The sequence below is a fragment of the Macaca fascicularis genome, chromosome 19, assembly GCF_037993035.2.
Source record: "Macaca fascicularis isolate 582-1 chromosome 19, T2T-MFA8v1.1".
Taxonomy (NCBI): domain Eukaryota; kingdom Metazoa; phylum Chordata; class Mammalia; order Primates; family Cercopithecidae; genus Macaca; species Macaca fascicularis.
In genome coordinates, this window is record NC_088393.1 from 17888967 (window position 1) to 17915426 (window position 26460).

Here is a 26460-nt window from a genome sequence, read left to right on the forward strand (position 1 = left end):
AGAAAAACGACTTAAAGGAGACGCGTGGCGCGATGGCGGCGGCCCCACGCGCCGGCCGGCGGCGCGAGCAGTCGCTCCAGGCGCTGCTGTTTCTGCTGCTGGCGCCACTGCCGCCGGGGGGCCAGCCGGGCGCCGACGCCTACTTCCCCGAGGAGCGCTGGAGCCCGGAGTCGCCCCTGCAGGCGCCGCGCGTGCTCATCGCGCTGTTGGCGCGAAACGCGGCCCACGCTTTGCCCACCACGCTGGGCGCACTCGAGCGGCTGCGGCACCCGCGGGAGCGCACTGCGCTATGGTGAGCCGAGCCCGCTGTCCCCCTCGGGCGGGTCCACGAGAGCCCCTGCTCGCTGTCCCCTTTGGGGTGGATTCACACGAGCCCCTGCCCGCTATCCTCTTTTGGGCGGATCCGCGCGTGCTTTCTGTTCTCTACCCCCATCGGGACGGGTCTACGCATGCCCCTGCCCGCTGCCCCATCGGGATGGGCCCACGCGTGCCCCCTGCCTGCTGTCCTCCCATGGGGCCAGACACAGCCCTCCCCACATTAAAACAAGCGGGATCGAGTTCCTCCTGCTGGCTCCTTTGGGGTGGGCTGGGCACCGCTCCTGTCTACTGGACCCTACTAGGGCAGATCCGGCCCCACTGACTGTGACTCGTTCTAACTTCCTCTGGAGCACGTACACCTCCAAAGGACTGAGCCCGCAGCCCCCACTGGGGCGTTGCCAGGGGCCACATCTAACAGCAAGCCTTTCTGTGCCTGCTGCTAACCTTAAGCTTGAACTCAGCCCGGTTCCAGGCCCCAGTCAAACCCCTGCCTTCGGACCGGCGTGGGTGGAGTCCAGGACTAGATGGCCCAGGAGGAAGTGGATGCTTTCTTGGGAGGGAACAGGCCAGAGCTCTGAAGAAGTCTTTGACTGGTGACTTCTCACTCCCTGCCTCAGTTTCCTCAAATGGAAAATGGGTCCGGGCGCTGTGGCTCACGCAGTAATCCTAGCAATTTGGGAGGCCAAGGTGAGCGGGTCACTTGAGCTCAGGAGTTCGAGACCAGCCTCGCCAACATGGCAAAACCCTGTGTCTAGAAAAAATACAAAAATTAGTCGGGTGTGGTGGTGTGTGCCTGTCGTCCCAGCTATTCAGGAGGCGGGAAAATCACTTGAGCCCAGGAGTTTGAGGCTGCAGTGCGCTATCATTGCACCACTGCACTCTAGCCTGGGCTACAGAGTAAGACCCTGCCTCTAAAAAAAAGAAAAAGAAAAGAAAATAAGTGTATTAATATAATTCTCTTTTGGGGTTTGTCTCTGAAGATTAACCAGTTAATGGATGTGGAGTCCTTGGGTCTGGCATGGGCTTGGCTCTCAGTGATTTTATTATGATTGCTATCATTGCTGGTGTTACTCATTGCTGGTGTTATTGTCAACTTAACTTATTGGGTAGAATTAGCTCTTGGCACTACGGTCAAACTAAACTCCCAAATGTTGCTTTTCCTTCCACCCGATTTCCCAGTCTGGATAATCCAAATACACAATTGGTACTTAACAGATGTTTGTTGAATGAATAAATGACTGCAGCCCACTGAAGTGGTGTGGCTCACAGGAGAAGATGAAGGAAGGCAGGGTAGGGGGTTTATGAGATATACTTTGAGATGAGATATGCTTTTTTTTTTCTTTCTTTTTTAAGACGGAATCTTGCTCTGTCGCCTAGGCTGGAGTGCAGTGACACGATCTCAGTTCATTGCAGCCTCCACTTCCCAAGTTCAAGTGATTCTCCTACCTCAGCCTCCTGAGTAGCTTGGGATTACAGTCACGCATCACCATGCCTGGCTAATTTTTGTATTTTTAATAGAGGCGGGGTTTCACCATTGTGGCCAGGCTTGTCTGGATCTCCTGACCTCATGATCTGTCCCGCCTCGGCCTCCCGAAGTGCTGGGATTACAGGCATGAGCGCCCTGCTGAGATATACATTTTTTTTTTGATATAGGGTTTTATATCCGTTGCCCAGGCTGGAGTGCAGTGGTGCAATCCTAGCTCACTGCAACTTCCCCTTCCTGGGCTCAAGTGATTCTCCTGCCTCAGCTGGGATTACATACTGGGATTACAGGCATGAGCCGTTGCACCCAGCTGGTTTGTGAGATTTCATTTTTTAATTTTTTAAAAAAATTATTAATTTTAATTTTAATTAATTTTATTTTTAATTTTAAATAAAATTAAAAAATAATTTTATTTTTATTTTTTAATTTTTCAAATTTTTAAATTTTTTTTTAAATTTAAATAATTTTTTTTTTTTATTTAGTTTTTGAGACTCGAGTCTCGCTCTTGAGCCCAGGCTGAAGTGCAGTGGCACAATCTCGGTTCACTGAAGCCTCCGCCTCCCAGGTTCAGGTGATTCTTCTGCAGGTTCAAGCAATTCTGCCTCGGCCTCCTGAGTGGCTGGGATTACAGGCTCCTGCCACCACGCCCAGCTAATTTTTTGTACTTTTAGTAGAGACAGGGTTTCACCATGTTGGCCAGGCTAGGCTCGAACTCCTGGCCTCGAGTGATTCTCCCGCCTTGGCCTCCCAAAGTGCTGAAATTACAAGCGTGAGCCACTGTGCCTGGCCTAATTTTTGTATTTTTGGTAGAGATGGGGTTTTGTCATGTTGGCCAGGCTGGTCTAGAACTCTTGACCTCAGGTGATCCACCCGCCTCGGCCTCTCAGGGTGCTGGGATGACAGGCGTGAGCCACTGTGCCTGGCCTGATATATACAGTAAAAAATTGCCGGGTGCGGTGGCTCACTCCTGTCATCCCAGCACTTTGGGAGGCCGAGGCAGGTGGATCACCTGAGGTCAGGAGTTCGAGAGCAGCCTGGCCAACACAGTGAAACCCCGTCTCTACTAAAAATACAAAAATTAGCTGGATGTGGTGGCGTGCACCTGTAATCCCAGCTACTTGGGAGGCTGAGGCAGGAGAATTGCTTGGACCTGGGAGGCGGAGGTTGCAGTGAACCAAGATTATGCCACTGCACTCCAGCCTGGGTGACAAAGCAAGGCTCTGTCTCAAAAAAAAAAAAAAAAAATGAAGTTACACATATTTGTTAGTGAATGTGGTTTGCAAGATCTTAGATGCTCAGTAATAAAACAGCCAATCACTAATGTGTCTTTCCAAAATTAGCTTGTTTAATCCTTCCACTTCCCAGTAAACTGGGTCCTGTTCCCACCCCCATGTTACAGATGAGGAAACTGACATGGAAAGGGCCAGGCGCGGTGGCTCATGCCTGTAATCCCAACACTTTGGGAGGCCAAGGTGGGCGGATCAGGAGGTCAGGCGGTTGAGACCATCCTGGCCAATACGGTGAAACCCCGTCTCTACCAAAAAAAGAAAAATTAGCCGGGCGTGGTGGCGGGCACCTGTAGTCCCAGCTACTCGGGAGGCTGAGGCAGGAGAATGGCGTGAACCTGGGAGGCGGAACTTGCAGTGAGCTGAGATCGCGCCACTGCACTGCACTCCAGCCTGGGCGACAGAGTGAGACTGTCTCAAAAAAAAAAAAAAAAAGGAAACGGAGAAGTGTCCTGGCCAGAGGTGCATGGCTGGTGGGAGGCCAGTTGGGGATGTGGTCCTCGACTTGCCTCGCTGCTGCCTGGTCCTGCCTCAGTCTCCCCAACTGCGCTGCCTGTTCCCTCTCCCTTCAGGGTGGCTACGGACCACAACATGGATAACACGTCAACTGTGCTGCGGGAGTGGCTGGTGGCCGTGAAGAATTTGTACCATTCTGTGGAGTGGCGGCCGGCGGAGGAGCCCAGGTGAGCGCCTTTCCCCTGCTCCTAGTCTGACTGGGCTTTGCCTCTGCTCACACACCCTCTATGGCTCCCCGTTGTCCCAGGACAGAATAACAGGCCCTCAGTCCCTGCCTCTCCAGCCCAGCCAGGCAGCATTAGGCTACTCTGACCCTCCCTCATCTTTACAAATAGGCCATAATCCTCCTGTCAGACCTTTGTCCAAGCCGTTCCCTGCACCTAGAATTCCTTCACTCCCTTTTTCTTCTGGGGACGCCCACTGCTTTGTTCCTTGGCTCACTGACTCAGTCTTGGTCCCAGCACTGACTTTGCTGTTTATCTACTCCCTGAGGCCCTGGGCAGCATGGACTCCCCGCCCCCACCCAGTTCCTTTCTGGGATTTTTTTTTTTTTTTGAGACAGGGTCTCACTCCATCACCCAGGCTGGAGTGCAGTGGAGTGAACACAGCTTACTGCAGCCTTTACCTCCTGGGCTCAAGCTATCCTCCCACCTCAGCCTCCTGAGTAGCTGGGACTACAGGCACATATAACCATGCCCAGCTAATGTTTTTGTATTTTTTATAGAGATAGGGTCTCACTGTGTTGCCCAGGCTGGTCTCGAAGCGCTGGCCTCAAGCGATCCTCCCACCTCTGCCTCCCAAAATGCTGGGATCACAGGCGTGGGCCACTGCACTGGGCCCCACTCTGAGCTTCCTTCCTTCCCTCCAGTGTGCCTCGGGCTTTCTTCCTTCCAGGCCTTTGCACAGGCTGTACCTCCGGCCAGGGACATTCTCCCCACTTCTCTTTCCTCGTTTCCTTTTTCCCATCCCTCAGATCAGCTTACATGTCCCCTCCTCCAGGAAGCTCTCTCTGAGTACCCCGAAGGCAGCTCAGGCCCTCGCTAGGCTTTGATGGTGCCTTGTGATGTCCACATCACAGCTGCCTCCCCATAGGTCCTACCCAGACGAGGAAGGCCCGAAACACTGGTCTGACTCACGCTACGAGCATGTCATGAAGTTGCGCCAGGCAGCCCTGAAATCAGCTCGAGACATGTGGGCTGATTACATCCTGGTAAGTTTCTCAGCTGGCCAGCTGTGGATCACGGGCAGGTCTGGGTATCCCCAGGGAAGGCAGAACAGCAGGATGCCAGGACCATCCTTAACGTCATTTTGCAGAAGGGTAAACTGAGGCTTAGAGAGGGGAGATGAGTTGCTTAAGGTGACATGGTTGGTCAGTGGAGGAGGAGCTGGGATTCATTTGATCCTCAGCACCAGGAATGAATGGGCTTTTCTGTCCCCAGTTGTCCCCTGTGTTTGGACACTTGGGTCAAGTCCATTTTTATTTTTTTATTTTTATTTTTTGAGACAGAGACTCACTCTGGCGCCCAGGGTGGAGTGAAGTGGCGCAATCTCGGCTCACTGCAACCTTCGCCTCCTGGGTTCAAGCAATTCCCCTGCCTCAGCCTCCCGAGTAGCTGAGAGCACAGATACCCACCACTATGCCTGGCTAATTTTTTATTTTTATTTTTGTAGAAGCCAGGCATGGTGGCTCACGCCTGTAATCCCAGCACTTTGGGAGGCCAAGGCGGGTGGATCACTTGAGGTCAGGAGGTCGAGACCAGCCTGGTCAACGTGGGGAGACCCTGTCTCTACTAAAAATACAAAAATTAGCCAGGCGTGGTGGCAGGTGCCTGTAATCCTGGCTACTCAGAAGGCTGAGGCAGGAGGATCTCTTGAACCTGGGAGGCAGAGGTTGCAGTGAGCTGAGATTGTACCACTGCACTCCAGCCTGGGCAACACTGTGAGACTCAGTCTCATAAATAAATAAATAAATAAATAAATATATAAATATTTTTTAAAAATAACAAAAAATATTTTTGTAGAGACAGGGTCTTGCTATGTTGCCCAGGCTGGTCTCCAACTCCTGGGCTCAAGTGATCCTCCTGCCTCGGCCCCCCAAAGTGCTGGGATTACAGGCATGGGCCACAGCGCCTGACCGTGTCACGTCTGTTTTTATCACCGTCATATGTAATGGCCAAACCTTTGGGTCACTTCCAAGAAGCAGCCGGAAGGGGTCAGGGACTGGGGGGTGGTGGCCACATTGAATTGCTGAGGCCTGACTTGCACTTCCTCCTGCGGGGACATTGTCTCATGGGGAAGGGAACAGTTGAGTCTTTTTATTTTTTATTTTTTTCTTGAGCCGAGATCGTACCACTGCACTCACTGCACTCCATCCTGGGCCACAGAATGACTCTCTCAAAAAAAAAAAAAACTTTATTGATTGAATATTACTACTATTTTTTAATTTGTATAAACTTATGGAGCACAAGTATAATTTTGTTACATGCATAGATTGTGAAGTGGTGAAGTCAAAGATTTTGGGGCATCCATCCCCCAAATAATATACATTGAATCCATTACACAGTTTTCTATGATCTACCCCAAATGTTATTTCAGCCTTCATACTTTCCTATATTCTCCTGATTTGCTTTTTTCTTTGAGACAGAGTCTCACTCTGTTGCCCAGGCTGGAGTGCAGTGGCACAATCTCAGCTTGCTGCAGCCTCCACCTCCTGGGTTCAAGCAATTCTCCTGCCTCAGCCTCCTGAGTAGCTGGGATTACAGGCCCCCGCCATCATGCCTGGCTAATTTTTGTAATTTTAGTAGAGATGGTGTTTTGCCATGTTGGCCAGGCTGGTCTCAAAGTCCTGACCTCAGGTGATCCGGCTGTCTCGGCCTCCCAAAGTGCTGGGATTATAGGGGTGAGCCATCACATCCAGCCCATCTCTTAAAACAGACAGACAGACAAACAAAAAACAGAAAAGAAAAAGAAAGGAATCAAGTGAGCAAAGTGACTTCGATGCAGTGGTGGCTAGAGGTCCAGCTACACAGGCCAGTGGAGGCACTTGGTGTCTACTTGGAGGGGAATGGGGAGCCATGGAGGGTGTGTGAGCAGGGGAGGTCTGTGTTCTGATGTAAGATTTTCAGAAGCCACTGTGGACCAGGCGTGGTGGCTCATGCCTGTAATCCCAGCACTTTGAGTGGCTGAGGCAACTGGATTGCTAGAGTTCAGGAGTTCGAGACTAGCCTGGCCAACATGGTGAAACCCTGTCTCTACCAAAATACAAAAATCAGCTTGGTGTGATGACGCACGCCTGTAACCCCAGCTACTTGGGAGGCTAAGGCAGGAGAATCGCTTGAACCCGGGACGCGGAGGTTGCAGTGAGCTGAGATCGCGCCACTGCACTCCAGCCTGGGCGACAGAGCGAGACTCCGTCTCAAAAAAAAAAAAAAGCCACGGTGGCTGCTGCGGGTAGCAGAAGCCGCACACACTAGCAGGAGGCCGGAGTAGAGGCCCGAGCAGGGTACCAGCGATTGATGGACAGGCCTGCATGGGGTGGGGGCTGTGGAGAAAGGCAGGGGGTTCAGGATGCGTCGCGAGGTGAAGGAGACGGTCTGTTTTGGCACTGGATGTGAAGGTGCCAGGGAGAGAGGAACGGGGACAGTGCCACGTGCGGGGAGGACGGATGGAGCTCCTGAGGGGAACTCTCTTGCTTGGTGGCTTATCAGACCATTTTATAGGTGAGGAAACAGAGGCTGACAGAGGGAGGGGACACCTTGCCTGGCGGGGTGTCAGAACTGGCAAGGCAGAGAGGTGGATCTGGAACCTTCCAGAGCGTTCTGGCACAAAGCTGCCTTGTCCTGCCTCTCGGATTTTGCTTTTGTGGTTTGAGGTTGCCTGGCTTTAGCTTTTTTCCCTCAGCAAACCAGGGTGGAGCTCAAAGTGCTGGTTCAAAACTCAAAGTGGCTTTTGACACAAAATTATATTTTCGTGTTTCTTTTTTTTTTTTTTTGAGACAGAGTCTCACTCTGTCGCCCAGGCTGGAGTGCAGTGGCGCAATCTTGGCTCACTGCAGCCTGCACCTCCCGGGGTCAAGTGACTCTCCTGCTTCAGCCTCCCGAGTAGCTGGGACTACAGACGCCTGCCACCACGCCAGGCTAATTTATTTTTATTTTTATTTTTTATTTTTTGAGATGGAATCTCACTTTGTCACCCAGGCTGGAGTGCAGTGGCGCGATCTCGGCTCACTGCAAGTTCTGCCTCCTGGGTTCATGCCATTCTCCTGCCTCAGCCTCCCGAGTAGCTGGGACTACAGGCGCCCGCCACCACGCCCGGCTAATTTTTTGTATTTTTAGTAGAGACGGGGTTTCACCGTGTTAGCCAGGATGGTCTCGATCTCCTGACCTCGTGATCCGCCCGCCTCAGCCTCTTAAAGTGCTGGGATTACGGGTGTGAGCCACCACCCCTGGCCAGCATCTAAATTTTAATTGTATCTCCTGGAGAGATTCACTTTATCCTATTTCTTGTTTGTATTAATTGAAGTCAGTTCACATATATATTTATTTGTTTCGCAAGCACCACCTCTAATTCCAGAACATTTTCTTTTTTTTTTTTTTTTTTTTTTTTTTTTGAGACGGAGTCTCGCTCTGTCGCCCAGGCTGGAGTGCAGTGGCGCAATCTCGGCTCACTGCAAGCTCCGCCTCCCGGGTTCACGCCATTCTCCTGCCTCAGCCTCCCGAGTAGCTGGGACTACAGGCGCCCGCCCCTGCGCCCGGCTAATTTTTTCTATTTTTAGTAGAGACGGGGTTTCACCATGGTCTCGATCTCCTGACCTTGTGATCCGCCCACCTCGGCCTCCCAAAGTGCTGGGATTACAGGCGTGAGCCACCGCGCCCGGCCTCCAGAACACTTTCATTCCCCAGAAATAAAACCCCATCAGCAGTCACTCCTCAACTCCCCATTCCCCTCCCCTAGGCCCTGGCAGCCACTCATCTGCTTCCTGTCTGTGGATTTGCCTGTTCTGGGCATTTCACATCAATGGAATGTCACACCACGTGGCGTTTCGCGTCTGGTTTCTCTCACTCAGCATCGAGTTTTCCAGGTTCATTACAGCCTGGATCCGTGCTTGCTTTGTATGGCTGTCTCTCATTCCATTGTCTGGGTGGGCTGTATCGTGTTGATCTCTTCATCCATTGATGGACACACTTCAGTTGCTTCCACTTTTTTTGGCTGTAGAGATTCTTTTTTTGTTTGTTTGTTTTTTGAGACGGAGTGGTGCTCTGTCGCCCAGGTTGCGGTGCAGTGGCATGATCTCGGCTCACTGCAACCTCTGCCTCCTGGGTTCAAGCGATTCTCCTGCGTTATTAGTCTCCCGAGTAGCTGAAATTACAGGCATGTGTCACCATGCCTGGCTAATTTTTTGTGTGTGTAATTTTTAGTAGAGACGGGGTTTGACCATGTTGCCCAAGCTGGTCTTGAACTCTTGACGTCATGTCATCTGCCTGCCTTGGCGTCCCAAAGTGCTGGGATTACAGGTCTGAGCCACTGCACCTGGCCTGGCTGTTAGGATTCTGACATGAACATGAGCGTACAGAGACCTGTTTGAATTATCTGGGCATGGTGGCGCGCATGCCTGTAATTAATCCCAGCTACTCAGGAGGCTCAGGCAGGAGAATCACTTGAACCCAGGAGGTGGAGGTTGCAGTGAGCCGAGATCACACCAGTGTACTCCAGCCTGGGTGACTGAGCAAGACTCTGTCTCAAAAACAAACAAACAAAGAACCTGTTTGAGTCCTTTCAATTCTCTTGGTTCATACCTAGGAATGGAATTCCTGGATCATGTAGTAATTCTATGTTTAGCTTTTTGAGGAACTGCCACAGTGATCTGGCTGTTTGTTCTGCATTAATATTCAAAGGTCACAGATTCAAACATCCAGAGGGACCGGATGGGGTATGTAACATGACCACAGGGCTTGTCCTAAGAGCCAGCCAACTGCCCTCTGCAACTGAAGGTTGCCATGTGGAAATGGTATTCCCACCTTGCCGGGGGATACTGGAATTCTAGTTTTTGTTGTTGTTTATGGCAGTTGATCCAATATTCTAAACGATACTGCCTGGGTAACAGCAAGCATCTCTGTGGACCAGCAGTAAAAGAAAAACATCCAGACCGGGCGCGGTGGCTCACACCTGTAATCCCAGCACTTTGGGAGGCCGAGGCAGGTGTATCACTTGAAATCAAGAGTTCGAAACCAGCCTGGCCAACCTGGTGAAACCCCGTCTCTACCAGAAAATACAAAACTTAGCCTGGCGTGGTAGAATGTGTCTGTAATCCCAGCTACTTGGGAGACTAAGGGAGAATTGCTTGAACATGGGAGGTGGAGGTTGCAGTGAGCTGAGATCGTGCCACTGCACTCCATCCAGCCTGTGCAACAGGAGACTCCATTACAAAAAAAAAAAAAAAAAAAAAAACAAGAAACCCGGCCGGGCGCGGTGGCTCAAGCCTGTAATCCCAGCACTTTGGGAGGCCAGACGGGCGGATCATGAGGTCAGGAGATCGAGACCATCCTGGCTAATATGGTGAAACCCCATCTCTACTAAAAATTACAAAAAACTAGCCCGGTGAGGTGGTGGGCACCTGTAGTCCCAGCTACTCGGGAGGCTGAGGCAGGAGAATGGCGTAAACCTGGGAGGCGGAGCTTGCAGTGAGCTGAGATCCGACCACTGCACTCCGGCCTGGGCGATAGAGCGAGACTCCGTCTCAAAAAAAAAAAAAAAAGAAACCCGAAAAACATGTTAGTGGTTCTGTGATATATCGTGACTTTTGTGTCTTTACATCCTAGTAGAGGGGAAGCATCCAGATCTAATCATTTTCTATGTGTGATTTTCTATATATATGTATGTATGTTTTTTTTTTTTTAATTTTAGGCCAGGTGCAGTGGCTCACACCTGTAATCCCAGCATTTTGGTAGGCCGCAACGGGAGGATCACTTGAACCCAGGAGTTCAAAACTACCCTAGACAATGTAGAGGGACCCTATCTCTACAAAAATAAAAATAAAAAAATTACCCGGGCATGGTAACGCATGCCTGTACTCTCAGCTACTTGGGAGGCTGAGATGAGAGGATCACTTGAGCCCAGAAACTCCAGGCTGCAGTGGGCTACGATTGCACCATTGCACTTCAGCCTGAGTGACAGAGCAAGATGCTATCCCTTTAAAAAATAAAAAAGGAAGAAAAAGCAAAATACTAGGCCGGGCATGGTGGCTCACACCTGTAATCCCAGCATTTTGGGAGGCCAAGGTGGACGGATCACATAAGGTCAGGAGTTTAAAACCAATCTGGCCAACTTGACGGTACACCGTCTCTACTAAAAGTACAAAAAGTTACCCGGATGTGATGGTGCACGGCTGTAGTCGCAGCTACTCGGGAGGCTGAGACAGGAGAATCGCTTGAATCTGGGAGGCGGAGGTTGCAGTGAGCGGAGACCACACCACTGCACTCCAGCCTGGGTGACAGAGTGAGACTCTGTCTCAAAAAAAAAAAAAAAAAATGTTTTGCTACCTTCTTGCTCTGGTTGTTCATTTACTTCTCAGGGCTAGCTCAGTGCCTAGAATTTTCTTTTTTTTTTTTTTTTTTTTTTTTTTTTGAGACGGAGTCTCGCTCTGCCACCCAGGCTGGAGTGCAGTGGCCGGATCTCAGCTCACTGCAAGCTCCGCCTCCCGGGTTCACGCCATTCTCCTGCCTCAGCCTCCCGAGTACCTGGGACTACAGGCGCCCGCCACTGCGCCCGGCTAGTTTTTTGTATTTTTTAGTAGAGACGGGGTTTCACCGTGTTAGCCAGGATGGTCTCGATCTCCTGACCTCGTGATCCGCCCGTCTCGGCCTCCCAAAGTGCTGGGATTACAGGCTTGAGCCACCGCGCCCGGCCCTAGAATTTTCTTTGAAGGAACTCAAGACCTTTGCTTTATTTCCATGATCCAGGGGATCCTGCAGGCCCCCAAAACGGGGTCCCTGCTCCATTTCAGCCGGTGTGGGGGTGCTTCCAGAGGTCTTTGGCAGACCCCCAGGGCTCTGGCCTTTGCCCCAGCTGTTCTGAGTGCTAGCCTGACCTGGAGGCAGTCTGGCAGCCCATGCTGATGCTGTGTGGGGTGTTTTGCAGTTTGTAGACACGGACAACCTGATCCTCAACCCTGACACACTGAGCCTGCTCATCGCTGAGAACAAGACGGTGGTCGCCCCCATGCTGGATTCCCGGGCTGCGTACTCCAACTTCTGGTGTGGAATGACTTCCCAGGTACAGTGAGTGCCTGGGGACTGTGGGGTCTGGGCTGAGCAGGTGGGTTCGTGGCTAGAGTGAAACTTACTGTCACACCACCTTGTTGTGTGTGTGTTTTACAAAAATCATCATGGAAACTGGGCACGGTGGCTCACGCCTGTAATTCCAGCACTTTGGGAGACTGAGGCAGGCAGATTGCCTGAGCTCAGGAGTTTGAGACCACTCTGGGCAACATGGTGAAACCCCATCTCTACTAAAAAAAAAAAAAAAAAAAATACAGAAAATAGCCAGGTTCAGTGGCACACGCCTGTCCTCCCAGCTGCTCGGGAGGCTGAAGCATGAGACTCACTTCAATCCAGGAGGCGGAGGTTGCAGTGAGCTGAGATCGCGCCACTGCACTCCAGCCTGGGTGATGGAGTGAGACTTGGTCTCAAAAACAAAACAAAACAAAACAAAAACTCATTACGGTAATCTTTAAACAGTCCTCTGAGGCCAGACGGGAGGGAAGAATAGAGGGTCTTTGATAGTCCCCCACCCTGCTATTCCGGAGGTGGAAACAGAAACACAGAGAGGAAGTGACTTGCCTAAACTCACACAGCTAGCAAGTGGTGGTGTCAGGATGGGACTTCAGGCATGGCTTGATCCAGGCGTTTGGATAACTGTCTTTCTCCATCCTTTGGGTGGATCAGCTTGAGAGTGATCTCAGCAGCGTCCAGCCGTCATCCATTCTGATTGGGCCATTGCTAGTCTCCTCTACACTACCTCTGAACTCATTACTGAAGCTGGGGAAATACAAGGCTCTTTCTTATTGGCCAGGCCTGGCCACAGGTCCCATACTGGGCTTGAATCTGGGGGGACCACAGGCACACACTGCTGTGCCTGGCTCTCCGTCTGGTCCCGTGCCATGCCGCCCGCCATCATGGGCCTCCATCCTCACCTTTCAAGACCCCTATGCGGAACTGTCGCTCTCTCCCCACAGGGCTACTACAAGCGCACACCTGCCTACATCCCCATCCGCAAGCGAGACCGCCGGGGCTGCTTTGCAGTTCCCATGGTGCACTCAACCTTCCTGATCGACCTGCGGAAGGCAGCGTCCAGGAACCTGGCCTTCTACCCACCTCACCCTGACTACACCTGGTCCTTTGACGACATCATCGTCTTCGCCTTCTCCTGCAAGCAGGCAGGTACGTACATGAGAGGTCTGCCATTGCAGGGCCATCTGCCTGGTTGTTTGGGTTTTGCGCTAAGCCAGTTCAGAGCACACGGAAGATTCACGGAACCCAAACAATGCAGCGCAGGGCTGACTTCAGATACAGCTGTATCTAGGTGTTCAGATAATGTCTCCAGGACCCAGTCTCTCTCCAGCCCTGGCTTTACTGGTTAGCTTCATTCCCTAGCTCTTTAAGATCTATTGGTTAGTCAGGCGGAGTGGCTCACGCCTATAATCCCAACAATTTGCGAGGGTGAGGCGGGCGGATCACATGAGGTCAGGAGTTTGAGGCCAGCCTGGCCAACATGGTGAAAACCGTCTTTACTAAAAGTACAAAAATTAGCTGGGCGTGGTGGTGGGTGCCTGTACTCTCAGCTACTCAGGAGGCTGAGGCACAAGAATTGCTTGAACCCAGGAGGCAGTGAACCAAGATCACACCACTATACTCCAGCATGGGCAACAGAGCGAGACTCTGTCTCAAAAAAAATAAATACAATAAAATTAAATTAAAAGAGCATCGTTGAATTTTTTAGTCTAAAAAAGATACACACTCGGCTAGGCTCAGTGGATCACTTGAGGTCAGGATTTCGAGACCAGCCTGGCCAACATGGTGAAAACCCATCTCTACTAAAAAAAAATACAGAAATTAGCTGGGCATGGTGGCAAGTGCCTGTAATCGCAGCTACTCGGAGGCTGAGGCAGGAGAATTGCTTGAACCCCGTAGGCGGAGGTTGCAGTGAGCCGAGATGGCGCCACTGAACTCCAACCTGGGCGACAGAACCTGACTTTGTCTCAAAAAAAAGATACACTCATAAAAAAGTTCAAACCATCCAGAAAAGGGTAGATGTAGAAGGAAGTAACTTAACTGACATTTTGTCAAACTGTTTCCTTTTTGTGCCTCAACATGCATTTTTACTGTTTTTTGTTTGGTTTGTTTTTGAGACAGGGTTTTGCCCTGTTGCCCAAGCTGGAGTGCAATGGCGCTATCATAGCTCACGGGAGCCTCAATCTGCTGGGCTCAAGTGATCCTCCTGCCACAGCCTCCTGAGTAGCTGGGACCATAGGCAGGTACCACCATTCCCAGCTAATTTTAAAATTATTTGTAGAGCCGGGTGTGGTGGCTCACACTTGTAATCCCAGCACTTTGGAGGCCAAGGCGGGTGGATCATGAGGTCAGGAGATTGAGACCATCCTGGCTAACACAGTGAAACCCCATCTCTACAAATACAAAAAATTAGCCAGGCGTGGTGGCATGTGCCTGTAGTCCCAGCTACTTAGGAGGCTGAGGCAGGAGAATCGCTTGAACCCGGGAGGTGGAGGTTGCAGTGAGCTGACATCATGACATTGAATTCCAGCCTGTGCAACAGAGTGAGACTCCATATCAAAAAAAAAAAAAAAATTTTTGGGCTAGGCACAGTGGCTCACACCTGTAATCCCAGCACTTTGGGAGGCCGAGGCGGGTCGATCACCTGAGGTCAGGAGTTTGAGACTAGCCTGGCCAACATAGTGAAACCCTATCTCTACTAAAAATACAAAAATTAGCCGGGCATGGTGGCATGGCACAAGCCTGTAGTCCCAGCTATTTGGGAGGCTGAGTCAGGAGAATCGCTTGAATCCAGGAGGTGGAGGTTGCAGTAAGCCAAGATAGTGCCACTGCACTCCATCCTGGGAGACAGAGTGAGACTCTGTCTAAAAAAAAAAAGAAAAAAAAATTATTTGTAGAGATGAGGTCTTGCTCTGTTGCTCAGGCTGGTCTCAGATGCCTGATCTGAGGTGATCCTCCTGCCTTGGCCTCCTGAAGCCCAGGGATGGAAGGCATGAGCCACTGGGCCTGGCCTGTTTTTACATGTGTCTGTTGCTTCCCTGCCCACTGCAGAGGTGCAGATGTACGTGTGCAACAAGGAGGAGTACGGCTTCCTGCCGGTACCGCTGCGCGCCCACAGCACCCTCCAGGATGAGGCTGAGAGCTTCATGCACGTGCAGCTGGAGGTCATGGGTGAGTCTGCCTGCAAACTGCCCTGGGAGGGGCTAGGTTGCCTCCCTTTCACTGATGTCTCGAATCTGTCCTGTGAGCACTGAGTGCCAGGCAGATGCCAGTCCCTGTGGGGGGTGCTGAGTGCAAGAGCACATGTGAACGAGGTGGAGGGTTGTCCCTGCTGTTACAGAGTGCTGGTTTGCAGGCAGCTGTACGCAGCGTGCTCGGAGTTGTCGGGTGGGCTTCCTGGAGGAGGTGGCATTAAGGGGCAGGATGAGTAGGAGTTCACCAGAAAGGGGATTGCAGCGGGAGGTGGTAGCGTGGGCAAAGGCCGAGAGGCTGGAAGGGACGTCAACCTGGGGAACAGGCAAGGTCAGTGGGCCCCTGGGGCTGGTATCCAGGGCCAGGGTAGATGGCCTCAGAGACCAGGCTGAGGAAGGGACCTTCCCCCTGAGGACAGTCAGGAGCTATGGAGGATGTGAGAACTGACAGGACAGCAAGTTTTCACTAAAGAACTGCATGTATAGGCTGGACATGGTGACTCGCACCTGCAATTCCAGCAGTTTGGGAGGCCAAAGTGAGAGGATTGCTTGAGCTTAGGAGTTCAAGATCACCCCGGGCAACAGAGTGAGACCCCATCTCTCTATAAAAAAATTTTTGGCCGGGTGCAGTGGCTCACGCCTGTAATCCCAGCACTTTGGGAGGACGAGACGGGCGGATCACAAGGTCAAAAGATGGAGACCATCCTGACCAACATGGTGAAACCCCGTCTCTACTACAAAAAAAATATTAGCTGGGTGTGATGGCGGATGCCTGTAGTCCCAGCTACTCGGGAGGCTGAGGCAGGAGAATCACTTGATCCCAGGAGGTGGAGGTTGCAGTGAGCCGAGATCATGCCACTGCACTCCAGCCTGGCAACAGAGTGAAACTCTGTCTCAAAAAAAAAAAGAAAAAAAATTTGTTTAAATTAGTCCGATATGGTGGCACATGCCTGTATTCCTAGCTACTCAGGAGGCTGGGGTGGGAGAATCCTTTGAGCCCAGGAGCTGGAGGCTGCAGTGAGCCATTATCGTGCCACTGCACTGCAGCCTGGGCAATAGAGTAAGTCTCTGTCTTCAAAAATGATGATAATAATAAATAATAATCCCAGCTGTTCAGGAGGCCGAGGTGGGCAGATCCCTGGAACCCAGTAGTTTGAGAACAGCATGGGCAACATGGTGAAACCCTGTCTTTACCAAAAAAAAAAAAACAAAAAACAAAAATTAGCCAGGAGTGATGGCGCACACCTGTGGTCCTAGCTACTCGGTAGGCTGAGGCAAGAGGGTCCCTTGAGCCTAAGAGGTCGAAGCTGCAGTGAGCCATGATTGCGCCACTGCACTCCAGCCTGGGCAGCAGAGCCAGACCCTGTATCAATAAATAAATAAATAAATAAAATAAATAAATAAATAAAAATTTAAAAAAATCCATAAGCTATGAAACCAGTAGCTGTCCCTCTACAACTGGAGGAGCACACAGGGCTGAGCTGTAATTGTGGTTGCCTTGGGATGGTGCTCCCATCTCAGCCATTTCTAATGTGGGCCTCTCCCTGCTGTGGGCGCAGAAAGCCCTGCCAACGCCACTGCCATTCCCACCACTGCATAGATGGAGACTGGGTGGGAGGGGTGAGGCGTCTGTCCCTGGGCTCCGTTTCCCTAGCCTTACCATTTTCTGAACAAGTCTATCTGCGGCTCCCCCTGGTGGCTCAAGATGGAATAGCACCCTGTCCTTTGTGTTTGGGGGAGACTTTGTTTTTTCTTTTGAGACGGTGCCTCACTTTGTCACCCAGGCTGGAGTGCAGTAGTGCAGTGTCGGCTCACTGCAACCTCCACCTCCTGGGTTCAAGCGATTCCCCTGCCTCAGCCTCCCGAGTAGTTGGGATTACAGGCACCTGCCACCATGCCCGGGTAATTTTGTATTTTTAGTACAGACGGGGTTTCACCATGTTAGCCAGGCTGGTCTCAAACTCCTGACCTCAGGTGATCTGCCCCTCTCCGCCTCCCAATATGCTGGGATTACAGGTGTGTGCCACTGCGCCTGGCCTAGGGGAGATTTTTGTTTGTTTGTTTTTGAGACGGAGTCTCGCTCTGTCACCGGGCTGGAGTGCAGTGGCAGGATCTCAGCTCACTGCAAGCTCGGCCTCCTGGGTTTACGCCATTCTCCTGCCTCAGCCTCGCAAGTAGCTGGGACTACAGGCGCCCGCCACCTCGCCCGGCTAGTTTTTTTTGTATTTTTTAGTAGAGACGGGGTTTCACCTTGTTAGCCAGGATGGTCTCGATCTCCTGACCTCGTGATCCGCCCGTCTCGGCCTCCCAAAGTGCTGGGATTACAGGCTTGAGCCACCGCGCCCGGCCTAGGGGAGACTTTTGAGTCTTTTTGAGGTGACACCTGGAGACTGCACAATCACTGGGGCAGGCCCCCCGCAACACCCAAGAGTCTGGCATACTTAGATGTCCAGGTCCCACCCGGCCACAGTCGGGGATGGTGGGTCTCCATTTATCACCACCTCCCATCAGGAACCAGGGCCTGAGAAGCGTCTCTGTAGCTGCCAGAGTTTTCCCAGTTTAAGTTCTCACATATACATATATTTGTGTTGTCATTTCCTTATTATTATTTTTTTTTTTTGAGAGAGAGTCTCGCTGTCACCCAGGCTGGAGTACAGTGGCAAAATCACAGCTTACTGCAGCCTCAACCTCCTTGGCTCAAGCGATCCTCCCACCTCAGCCTCCTGAGTGGCTGAGACCACAGGTGCATGCCACTACCATGCTCAGCTAATTTGTTAATTTAGGTTTCTTTTTTTTTTTTTTGAGATGGAGTCTCGCTCTGTCTCCTAGGCTGGAGTGCAGTGGCCTGATCTCCGCTCACTGCAAGCTCCGCCTCCCAGGTTCTCGCCATTCTCCTCTCTCAGCCTCCCAAGTAGCTGGGACTACAGGCGCCTGCCACCACGCCCGGCTAATTTTTTGTATTTTTAGTGGGGGTAGGGTTTCACTATGTTGGCCAGGCTGGTCTTGAACTCCTGACCTCGTGATCCACCCGCCTTGGCCTCCCAAAGTGCTGGGATTACAGATGTGAGCCACTGTGCCCGGCCTTCTTTTTTGCTTTTTTGGGAGATGAAGTCTCTGTCACCTAGGCTGGAGTGCAGTGTCACCATCATAGCTCACTGTAGCCTTGAACTCCTGGGCAATCCTTCCACCTCAGCCTCCCAAGCCATATGGATTAGGGCCCACCCTAATGACTTCATTTTAACTCGACCTCTGTTCACAACCCTGTGTCCAAATAGGATCATACCCTGGGGTACTGGTGGTTGGCACTGGGGAGACATAGTTCACCCCATGACATAGTGCGTGATCTCATGACATCTGTTCGTGAAACCTCTCAGTGGCTTACTGACCCATTTTATAGATTAGGAAAGCTGAGGCCCGGGCCAGTCAAGGATACACAGCATGCCATCATTTCTTGGTTCATTCTACAAGCAATTACTGAGTGCCTGCTGTGTGCCAAGTCCCTGTGTTGGGCACTAGGGGCCCAGTGTGAGCAGACATACCTGGTGTCCTTCCCAAGGGGCCCACAACAGACAGGCACAGGGCCAGGGGGTTAGGGCAGCAAGGATGGGAGCTTTGGTGGTGCAAGTCCAGGTGCTGTTGTGGCCCAGAGGAGGCCTGGCTCAGCCTAGGGAGGTGGGAGGGGGGAGGGTGACCCCCATGCCCAGGGCATCATAGCTGAAAAGTAAGGATACAGAGCAGGGAAGGGAAGGGTATTTCAAGCAGGGACCAAGCATGTGCAAAGGGCCTGAGGTAGGAATGGGAGTTCTTTGCGTTGGCGAGGGCTTAGAGGTGGGGCTGGGGAGTGAAGCTGGAGCATGGGGCGTGGCCAGGGCTTAGAGGCGGGACTGTGGGCGTAGTGAAGCTGGAGCCTGGGGCATGGCCTGGGCTTAGAGACTGGGCTGGGGGCGGAGTGAAGCTGGAGCTTGGGGCGTGGCCAGGGCTGAGAGTCGGGGCTGGGGGCAGGGTGAACCTAGGGCCTGCGGTATGGCCAGGACTTAGAAGCGGGGCTGGGGGTCGGAGCGAAGCTGTTGCATGGTCAGGGTTTAAAGGTGGAGCTGGGGGGGTGCATGGTGAAGCTGGAGCCTGGGGCGTGGCCAGAGCTTAGAGGTGGGGCTGGGGAGGGGCAGGGTGAACAGGGTGAAGTTGGAGCCTGGGGCAAGGCCAGGGCTTAGAGACAAGGCTCGGGGAGGTTGAGGTATGAGGCTAGGGCCTGGGGCGTGGCCAGGGCTGAGTATCGGGGCTGGGGGCGGGGTGAACGTGGAACTTGGGGTGTGGCCAGGGCTGAGAAGCCAGGCTGGGGGCGGGATGGAGCTGGGGCCTGGGGTGTGGCCAGGGCTGAGAGGCAGGACTGGGGGCGGGGTGAAGCTGGGGCCTGGGGTGTGGCCAGGGCTGAGAGGCAGGACTGGGGGCGGGGTGAAGCTGGGGCCTGGGGTGCGGTCAGGGCTTTGGGCTGCTGTGCAGAGTTCAAATGACATGGGAGGGGCTCCTAGAGAGCAGCACTGATGTGGGCGGAGCCAGGTCGACTTTGTGGGCCGAGCTAGTCGGACTGGGAGCCATGGAGCCGGTGCGGAAAGCCTGTTGGAGAGAGGTAGGAGGCCCCTCACCCCAGCGACTCCTCAACGTCTGTGCCCCACAGTGAAGCACCCGCCAGCAGAGCCCTCCCGCTTCATCTCGGCTCCCACCAAGACACCGGACAAGATGGGCTTTGACGAGGTGGGCTGGGCGTTCCCTGGAGGCTGGTTGCGGGTGGAGGGCCCTCGCTTGCAGGGGCTGATCTGGCTCGGGGCTCTCCGGGCTGCAGGTCTTCATGATCAACCTGAGGCGGCGGCAGGACCGGCGGGAGCGCATGCTGCGGGCGCTGCAGGCACAGGAGATCGAGTGCCGGCTGGTAGAGGCCGTGGACGGCAAGTGAGTCTGAGGCCTGGGGGTGGGGGGGCGGGTCCGCACGTGGATGTGGGTGTAGACCTCGCTGGTAGACGGCAAGTGATTCAGATGGGGGCGGGCGTGGTGTCCAAACAGGTGTAGACCACATCAGTGGGCGTCATGGAGGGCAAGTGAAAGGGACCCCGGGGAAGGGGCAGATCCTCACAGTTGCAGACCATGGAAGGCAAGTGAGTCCTGACCCAGGGGAATGGGTCGGTTTGCATGCTGCCAGTGTAGACCGCGCTGGTGGGGACTATGGAGGGGTAAGTCAGTCAGACTCCAGGAGAGGAGGAGAGCAGGTTTGCCCATGAGTGTATACCATGTGCAGGTGAGTGAGGCCCCATGTGTCCAGGAGGGGTGCCAGTGCTACAAGAGGGGGACCAGCTGCTCAACGCCGCAGGGGATGATGGAATGGCGGGGCATGGCAGAATGGCAGGCAAGGTGAGCCTTCTTCATGACCCTCTCCTCCTCCTCTCCAGAGCCATGAACACCAGCCAGGTGGAGGCGCTGGGGATCCAGATGCTGCCCGGCTACCGGGACCCCTACCACGGCCGGCCCCTCACCAAGGGTGAGCTGGGCTGCTTCCTGAGCCACTACAACATCTGGAAGGAGGTGTGTCCTGAGGGATGGGCGGGGCCAGAGTTATGACTCGAGATCTCCTCTGAGATTTGGAGCGGGAAGGGGTTGAAGGAGTTCCCCAAAGCCCTGGCCAGGCATCCAGCCTCAGCCATGGGACCCATGGCGTCTCTTTAGTGAATGATGCGCCACACCAGCTGTATCAACCCCAGGTGTGTCTGCCATCCTTCCATTGCGCAGATGTGGAAACTGAGGCTGGGGGGAGGGGTGAGCCCTTTTGAGCAGCAGGTGGTGTCTGGGGCCTGGGACCGGTAAACAAATCCTCGTTACTCCCAGCCTGGTCTCTATGCTTGACGTTTAGTAATAGAAGTCATGGCCACAGAGCCACTTTAAACCAGCACCTGCCCAGTGCCGGGGGCACCCCACCAGCCCAGGCATCCTCAGCCACCCTCAGAGGGAGAGGCTGTGATTGGAGGAGGGTGTCTGATTGGGCTTCGAACTTGGGGCTATCAGGGCCAGGCATGGTGGCACACACCTGTGGTCCTGACTACTCGGAAGGCTAAAGTGGGAGGGTGACATGAGCCTAGGAGTTAAGGCTGCATTCAGCCAAGATTGTGCCACTGCACTCTAGCCTGGACAACAGAGCAAAACTGTGTCTCAGAAAAAAAGAGAAAAATGGCTGGGTGTGGTGGCTCATGCCTGTAATCTCAGCACTTTGGGAGGCCAAGGCAGGTGGATCACCTGAGGTCAGGAGTTCAAGACCAGCCTGGCCAACATGGTGAAACCTCGACTCTACTAAAAATACTAAAATTAGCTGAGTGTGGTGGTGGGCTCCTGTAATCCCACTACTTGGGAGGCTGAGGCAGGAGAATCACTTGAACCCAGGAGGTGGAGGTTGCAGTGAGCTGAGATCATGCCATTGCACTCCAGCCTGGGCGACAAGAGTGACACTGTGTCTCAAAAAAAGAAAAATAAATAAAAGCCGCGCGTAGTGGCACATGCTTGTAATCCCAGCTACTCAGGAGGCTAAGGCAGGAGAATTACTTGAACCCAGGAGGCGGAGGTTGCAGTCAAGATTGAGCAACTGCACTACAGCCTGGGCGACCGAGCGAGACTCCGTCTCAAAAAAGAGAAAAAAAAAAGAAAGAAAAAAACATGATCATCAAACATGAAGCCAAATGGGGGCGTGCGGCTGCAAGGTGGGAGGTGCATGAGGTGTGGACATTTGAGGGGCTAGGAGGCCTTCCTCTTCGGAGATCCATCATGGGTGACAGAGGGCATGGATGTCCAGATGTCCCTGGAGCTAGGAGAGGCGGGGAGATGCACTGGCTTCTCTCCTGGTCTTTCAGAGCTTCTGAAAGCAGAGCTCTGTGCTTTAGGGTCAGGCCTGGCCTTGGCCTCCCTGCGACCTGGCTGGGCTTCCTCTCTCAGGTGGTGGACCGGGGGCTGCAGAAATCGCTTGTGTTTGAGGATGACCTGCGTTTTGAGATCTTCTTCAAGAGACGCCTGATGAACCTTATGCGCGATGTAGAGCGGGAGGGCCTGGACTGGGACCTCATGTGAGTGGGGATCTGAGGGTGGGGTGAAGCTGGGGCCTGGGGCAAGGCCAGGACTTAGAGGTGGGGTTGCGGACAGGGTGAAGCTGGGGCCTGGGGACGGGTCATGGCTTAGAGGCGGGGCTTGAGGGTGGTGTGGAGCTGGACCAGGGCTTAGAGGTGGGGCTGCGAGGCGGAGTGGAGCTGGATCCTAGGGGCGTGGCCAGAGCGCTGCAGCTAAGCCTAGAGCCGTATGTCTGGGTGTGGTCAGGGTGGTAGGCGTAGGGCGTGGCTAACTCCTGGAAACGTAGCAGGATGATTCACGTGATCCCTGGGCCTGAGAGCACTGTCAGGGCTGTAGACTATATAGGGAAGGACCTTAGAAGGATCACCCAGAACTCAAGGTACCTGGCCAGCAGCCTGCAGGCTTGGTCAGGGCTTAGAGACTTGACTGAGGTCTATGGAAGTGAATGTGGCTAAAATTTGACCGGGCAGCCTGCGGGCGAGGCTGAAGAGCATGGGGGTGTGGTCATGGAGGGCGTGGTCAGAGCTGAGGTGTGGCCGAAGAGTGGGGGCGTGGCCAGGGCGCCTGGGTCTTAGACAAGCCCTGGTATGGGAGTACCGCCACCATGTTTCCTGCACTGGAGCCTTTCTTTTCTCCTATAGGTGGGCTGGTTTGTCCTCTTCTTTCCTCCATCTTTCCCTTCCAAGTGCAGTGCCCTAATCCACATTCTGGGAACACTGCCCCGTGTGAATAGTAACTGCACCCCTCCATTCCTGACTGCTCCCCACATCAGGGCACCTCGCCCACCTCCACCCCCACTGCCCTCTGAACTCAGAGCAGCTTCAGCCTCAGAGAACCTCTGCGTGATCCTGCTCTCCCCAGCTCCAAAGCCTCCACGGCTCCCTCACGCCCTTTGGAAAAACTCTAATTCCCATGACCCACATGACCCCCAGACCCCTGGGCTCCTGCATTCTCTGCATCCAGTCACAGCGCTCCGCAAACATGCTGAGCCTGCTCCCATCCCAGGGCCTGGCGGGGTAACTAGATCCCTAGTTTTCTGGGCAAGCTCCCTCTGGAGGGCGGGAGGAGAGTGACAGGCCCGATCCTGCACCCCAGCTACGTGGGCCGGAAGCGGATGCAGGTGGAGCACCCCGAGAAGGCTGTGCCCCGCGTGAGGAACCTGGTGGAGGCCGACTACTCCTACTGGACCTTGGCCTACGTGATCTCCCTGCAAGGCGCCCGCAAGCTGCTGGCTGCTGAGCCGCTCTCCAAGATGCTGCCTGTGGACGAGTTCCTGCCCGTCATGTTCGACAAGCACCCAGTGTGAGAGGGGCAGGCGGCTGCTGGGCTGGCGTCTCACGGTGGGCCTGTCCTGGGAGGGTCGGGGCGTGAAACTCACGGACTCTGAGGACTTGTCTTTTCTTCTGCCTACTTCTCCCTCCGTTCGCCCCCTCCCAGATCTGTCTCCATTTGTATCCCCTGCACACTTACGTCTTAATCTATCCCGGCTGACTTCTTCACCTCCAGTTTTTCCTCCAGCTGTCCCCTCCCCTGAAGCCATTGCTGCCCCTCACTCCCCTCCTCCTCCCCCCAGGTCCGAGTACAAGGCCCACTTCTCCCTCCGAAACCTGCATGCCTTCTCCGTGGAGCCGCTGCTCATCTACCCCACACACTACACCGGAGACGATGGCTATGTGAGTGACACCGAGACCTCAGTCGTATGGAACAACGAGCACGTCAAGACCGACTGGGACCGCGCCAAGTCCCAGAAGATGCGGGAGCAGCAGGCACTGAGCCGTGAGGCCAAGAACTCAGACGTGCTCCAGTCCCCACTAGACAGTGCTGCCCGGGATGAACTCTGAGGGGTGGCAGCCAGAAAGCCAAAGCAGCCTTCGCTGGCCCAGGTTCCAGGTGCTTACTGAGGACATCAGGGCCACCTCTAGGACCCCTTGGCAGGCCGCAGAGGGCTCTCGTGTGGGGTGGTGTCCAGCCAGCTCTCGCTAAGCAATCACGTGCACACAGGCAGCATTAATGGAGTGCCTACTGCATGCCAGCAACAGGGCTTGGCCCTGGGGAACTGGGAAGAACCAAGCCCTCTTCATCTGTTCATGTGCCCAACACTTATTAAGTACCTGCTGTATGCCAGGTTCCCATGTTATGGCAGTGAATGAGGCATAATTATTCCCTCTTATCAGCGATTGATTCAGTCATCAAGCAGTTACTGATCAGAGTAAGAATCAGGCACTACTGATACACATTCATTTTTAAAATTCATTCAAGGATTTATTGAGTGCCTACTGTGTATTGGGTGCCATTCTAGGCTCTGGGATTTTTTTTTTTTTTTTTTTTTTTAAACAGCAGAGTCTCACTCTGTCACCCAGGCTGTAGTGCGGTGGTATGATATTGGCTCACTGCAGCCTATGCCTCCCAGGTTCCAGCAATTCTTGTTTCTCAGCCTCCCAAGTAGCTGGGACTATAGGTGTGCGCCATCACGTCTGGCTAATTTTTGTATTTTTGGTAGAGACGGGGTTTCACCATGTTGGCCAGACTGGTCTCGAACTCCTGACCTCAAGTGATCCACCCGCCTTGGCCTCCCAAAGTGCTGGGATTACAGGCATGAGCCACTGCGCCCAGCCCAGGCTCTGGGAATATTGAGATAAATAAGATGCTTCTATCCATTTATTCAAGCACATACTGATCACCTACTGTGTGCCTGGCACTCGTGTCACAAAGATAAGTTATTGATTTGGTACACTTAGCCCCTGCTGTGTGCAGGGAGCTGAGCTGTGGGATGGGAATGGGAGTGAACAAGGTACTTTTCACGTTTTTCCTTTTTCTCCTCACTGCTAGACGGTGTGGGAACTTCTCACTCTTTAATTGGCTTTTCCACACACCTCAAGAGCACTGACTGTGTGCTGGGCACTAGTGATAAGAAAGAGGATGACAGTTGTTCAGTCTGCATTTTCGTCATGGGCTACATGCCAAGTGCTAGGGCACAGAGATGAACAAGATCGGTTCCTTCACTTCATGCCACAAGCATTTATTGAGCACCTGTGTGCTAGGCCTCACAGACTCCCAGTTGGGTTGAAGGATGGTTGACTGAGTTTGATTCTTCCTGTGCCCATGGTCATCTGAGCTGTGTGCAGACAACATACCCCGACCACCCAAGAGGGAGGGTTGTTCTTCCCCCACCAGGGGCAGCCACAGGTCCTGGTGGCCCCACACCACATGTCAGCCCCCCTGGAGGGGGCGCCAGTTGGAGACGGGGGCTGGGTGTCCCTGGCCCAACCCCAGTCCCTTGTGCTTTACCTCCCTGCCCTTGTGTCTCAGGTGTGGTCCCTGCCTGCTTGATGAAGTTGCTCTGTTCAAGCCTTTGGTGGGATCATGTGTTTGGGGGCTTTTCGGGGACCCAGCTGCACTGGGGCACCGCCCGTGGCCTGGGCAGGACATTTCCCAGCAAGGGCCGGAGGAGTTGCCATGCCTTCAGCCTGAATCGAATGTCAGAACCGGCCAGCGGTGCTTCACCCTCTTGGGGATAACTTGCTTATTTTTTTAATAAATGTTCCTGGTTGGTTTTCACAGAAGTCTGTGGGGTTTTGCTTGGCACCAAAACACTTCCCACATTCCCCACCCCTGACTGCCCAACAAGATTTGGGAGGAAACCAGGGCAGGTGCAGTAGGGAAGCTGTCCAGTGGGGGGCCTGGCATGGTGGCTCGTGCCTGTAATCCCGGCACTTTGGGAGGCCAAGGTGGGCGGATCACTTGAGGTCAGGAATTCAAGACCAGCTTGGCCAACATGGTGAAACCCCCTCTCTACTAGAAGTACAAAAATTAGCCTAATATGGGGGGGGGGGTGTGCCTGTAATCCTAGCTACTTGTGAGGCTGAGGCAGGAGAATCGCTTGAACCCAGGAGGTGGAGGTTGCAGTGAGCTGAGATCTTGCCACTGCACTCCAGCCTGGGCAACAGAATGAGTCTCCATCTCAAAAAAAAAAAAAAAAAGGATTAGGCTAGGTGAAGTGGCTCACTCCCATAATCCCAATGCTTTGGGAGGCTGAGGAGGCGAGAGGATTGCTTGAGGTCAGGAGCTCAAGACCAGCTTGGGCAACAGGGCGAGACCCTCGTCTCTACAAAAAAATTGAGAAATTAGTTGGACATGGTAGGGCACACCTGTAATCTGGCTACTCATACTCAGGAGGCTGAAGCAGGAGTATCTCTTGAGTCTAGGAGGTTGAGGCTGCCGTGAGCCATGATCACACCACTGTACTCCAGCCTGGGCAACAGAGCAAGACCCTGTTTCTA

The 26460-nt window shown here is 53.4% G+C and overlaps 1 protein-coding gene across 1 annotated transcript; it reads left to right on the forward strand.

The window, feature by feature from the left end:
• Positions 1 to 25738, forward strand: COLGALT1 (collagen beta(1-O)galactosyltransferase 1). Its single transcript, XM_045380767.3, has 12 exons — positions 1 to 292; positions 3660 to 3770; positions 4696 to 4813; positions 11740 to 11874; positions 12836 to 13040; positions 14943 to 15062; positions 19758 to 19834; positions 19923 to 20029; positions 20524 to 20656; positions 22052 to 22179; positions 23276 to 23482; positions 23754 to 25738. Exons 1-12 carry the CDS (start codon positions 33 to 35, stop codon positions 24019 to 24021), a joined length of 1869 nt encoding a protein of 622 aa, XP_045236702.2. The 5' UTR covers positions 1 to 32; the 3' UTR covers positions 24022 to 25738.
• The last annotated feature ends 722 nt before the right edge of the window (positions 25739 to 26460 follow it).

Excerpts from the sequence above, each read along its gene's own strand:
- COLGALT1 (XM_045380767.3), top strand. The coding sequence starts at position 33 with ATGGCGGCGGCCCCACGCGCCGGCCGGCGGCGCGAGCAGTCGCTCCAG. Across the intron at positions 19,835-19,922 it reads ACAAGATGGGCTTTGACGAG|GTCTTCATGATCAACCTGAG; the intron begins GTGGGCTGGGCG and ends TCCGGGCTGCAG. Across the intron at positions 22,180-23,275 it reads GGCCTGGACTGGGACCTCAT|CTACGTGGGCCGGAAGCGGA; the intron begins GTGAGTGGGGAT and ends CCTGCACCCCAG.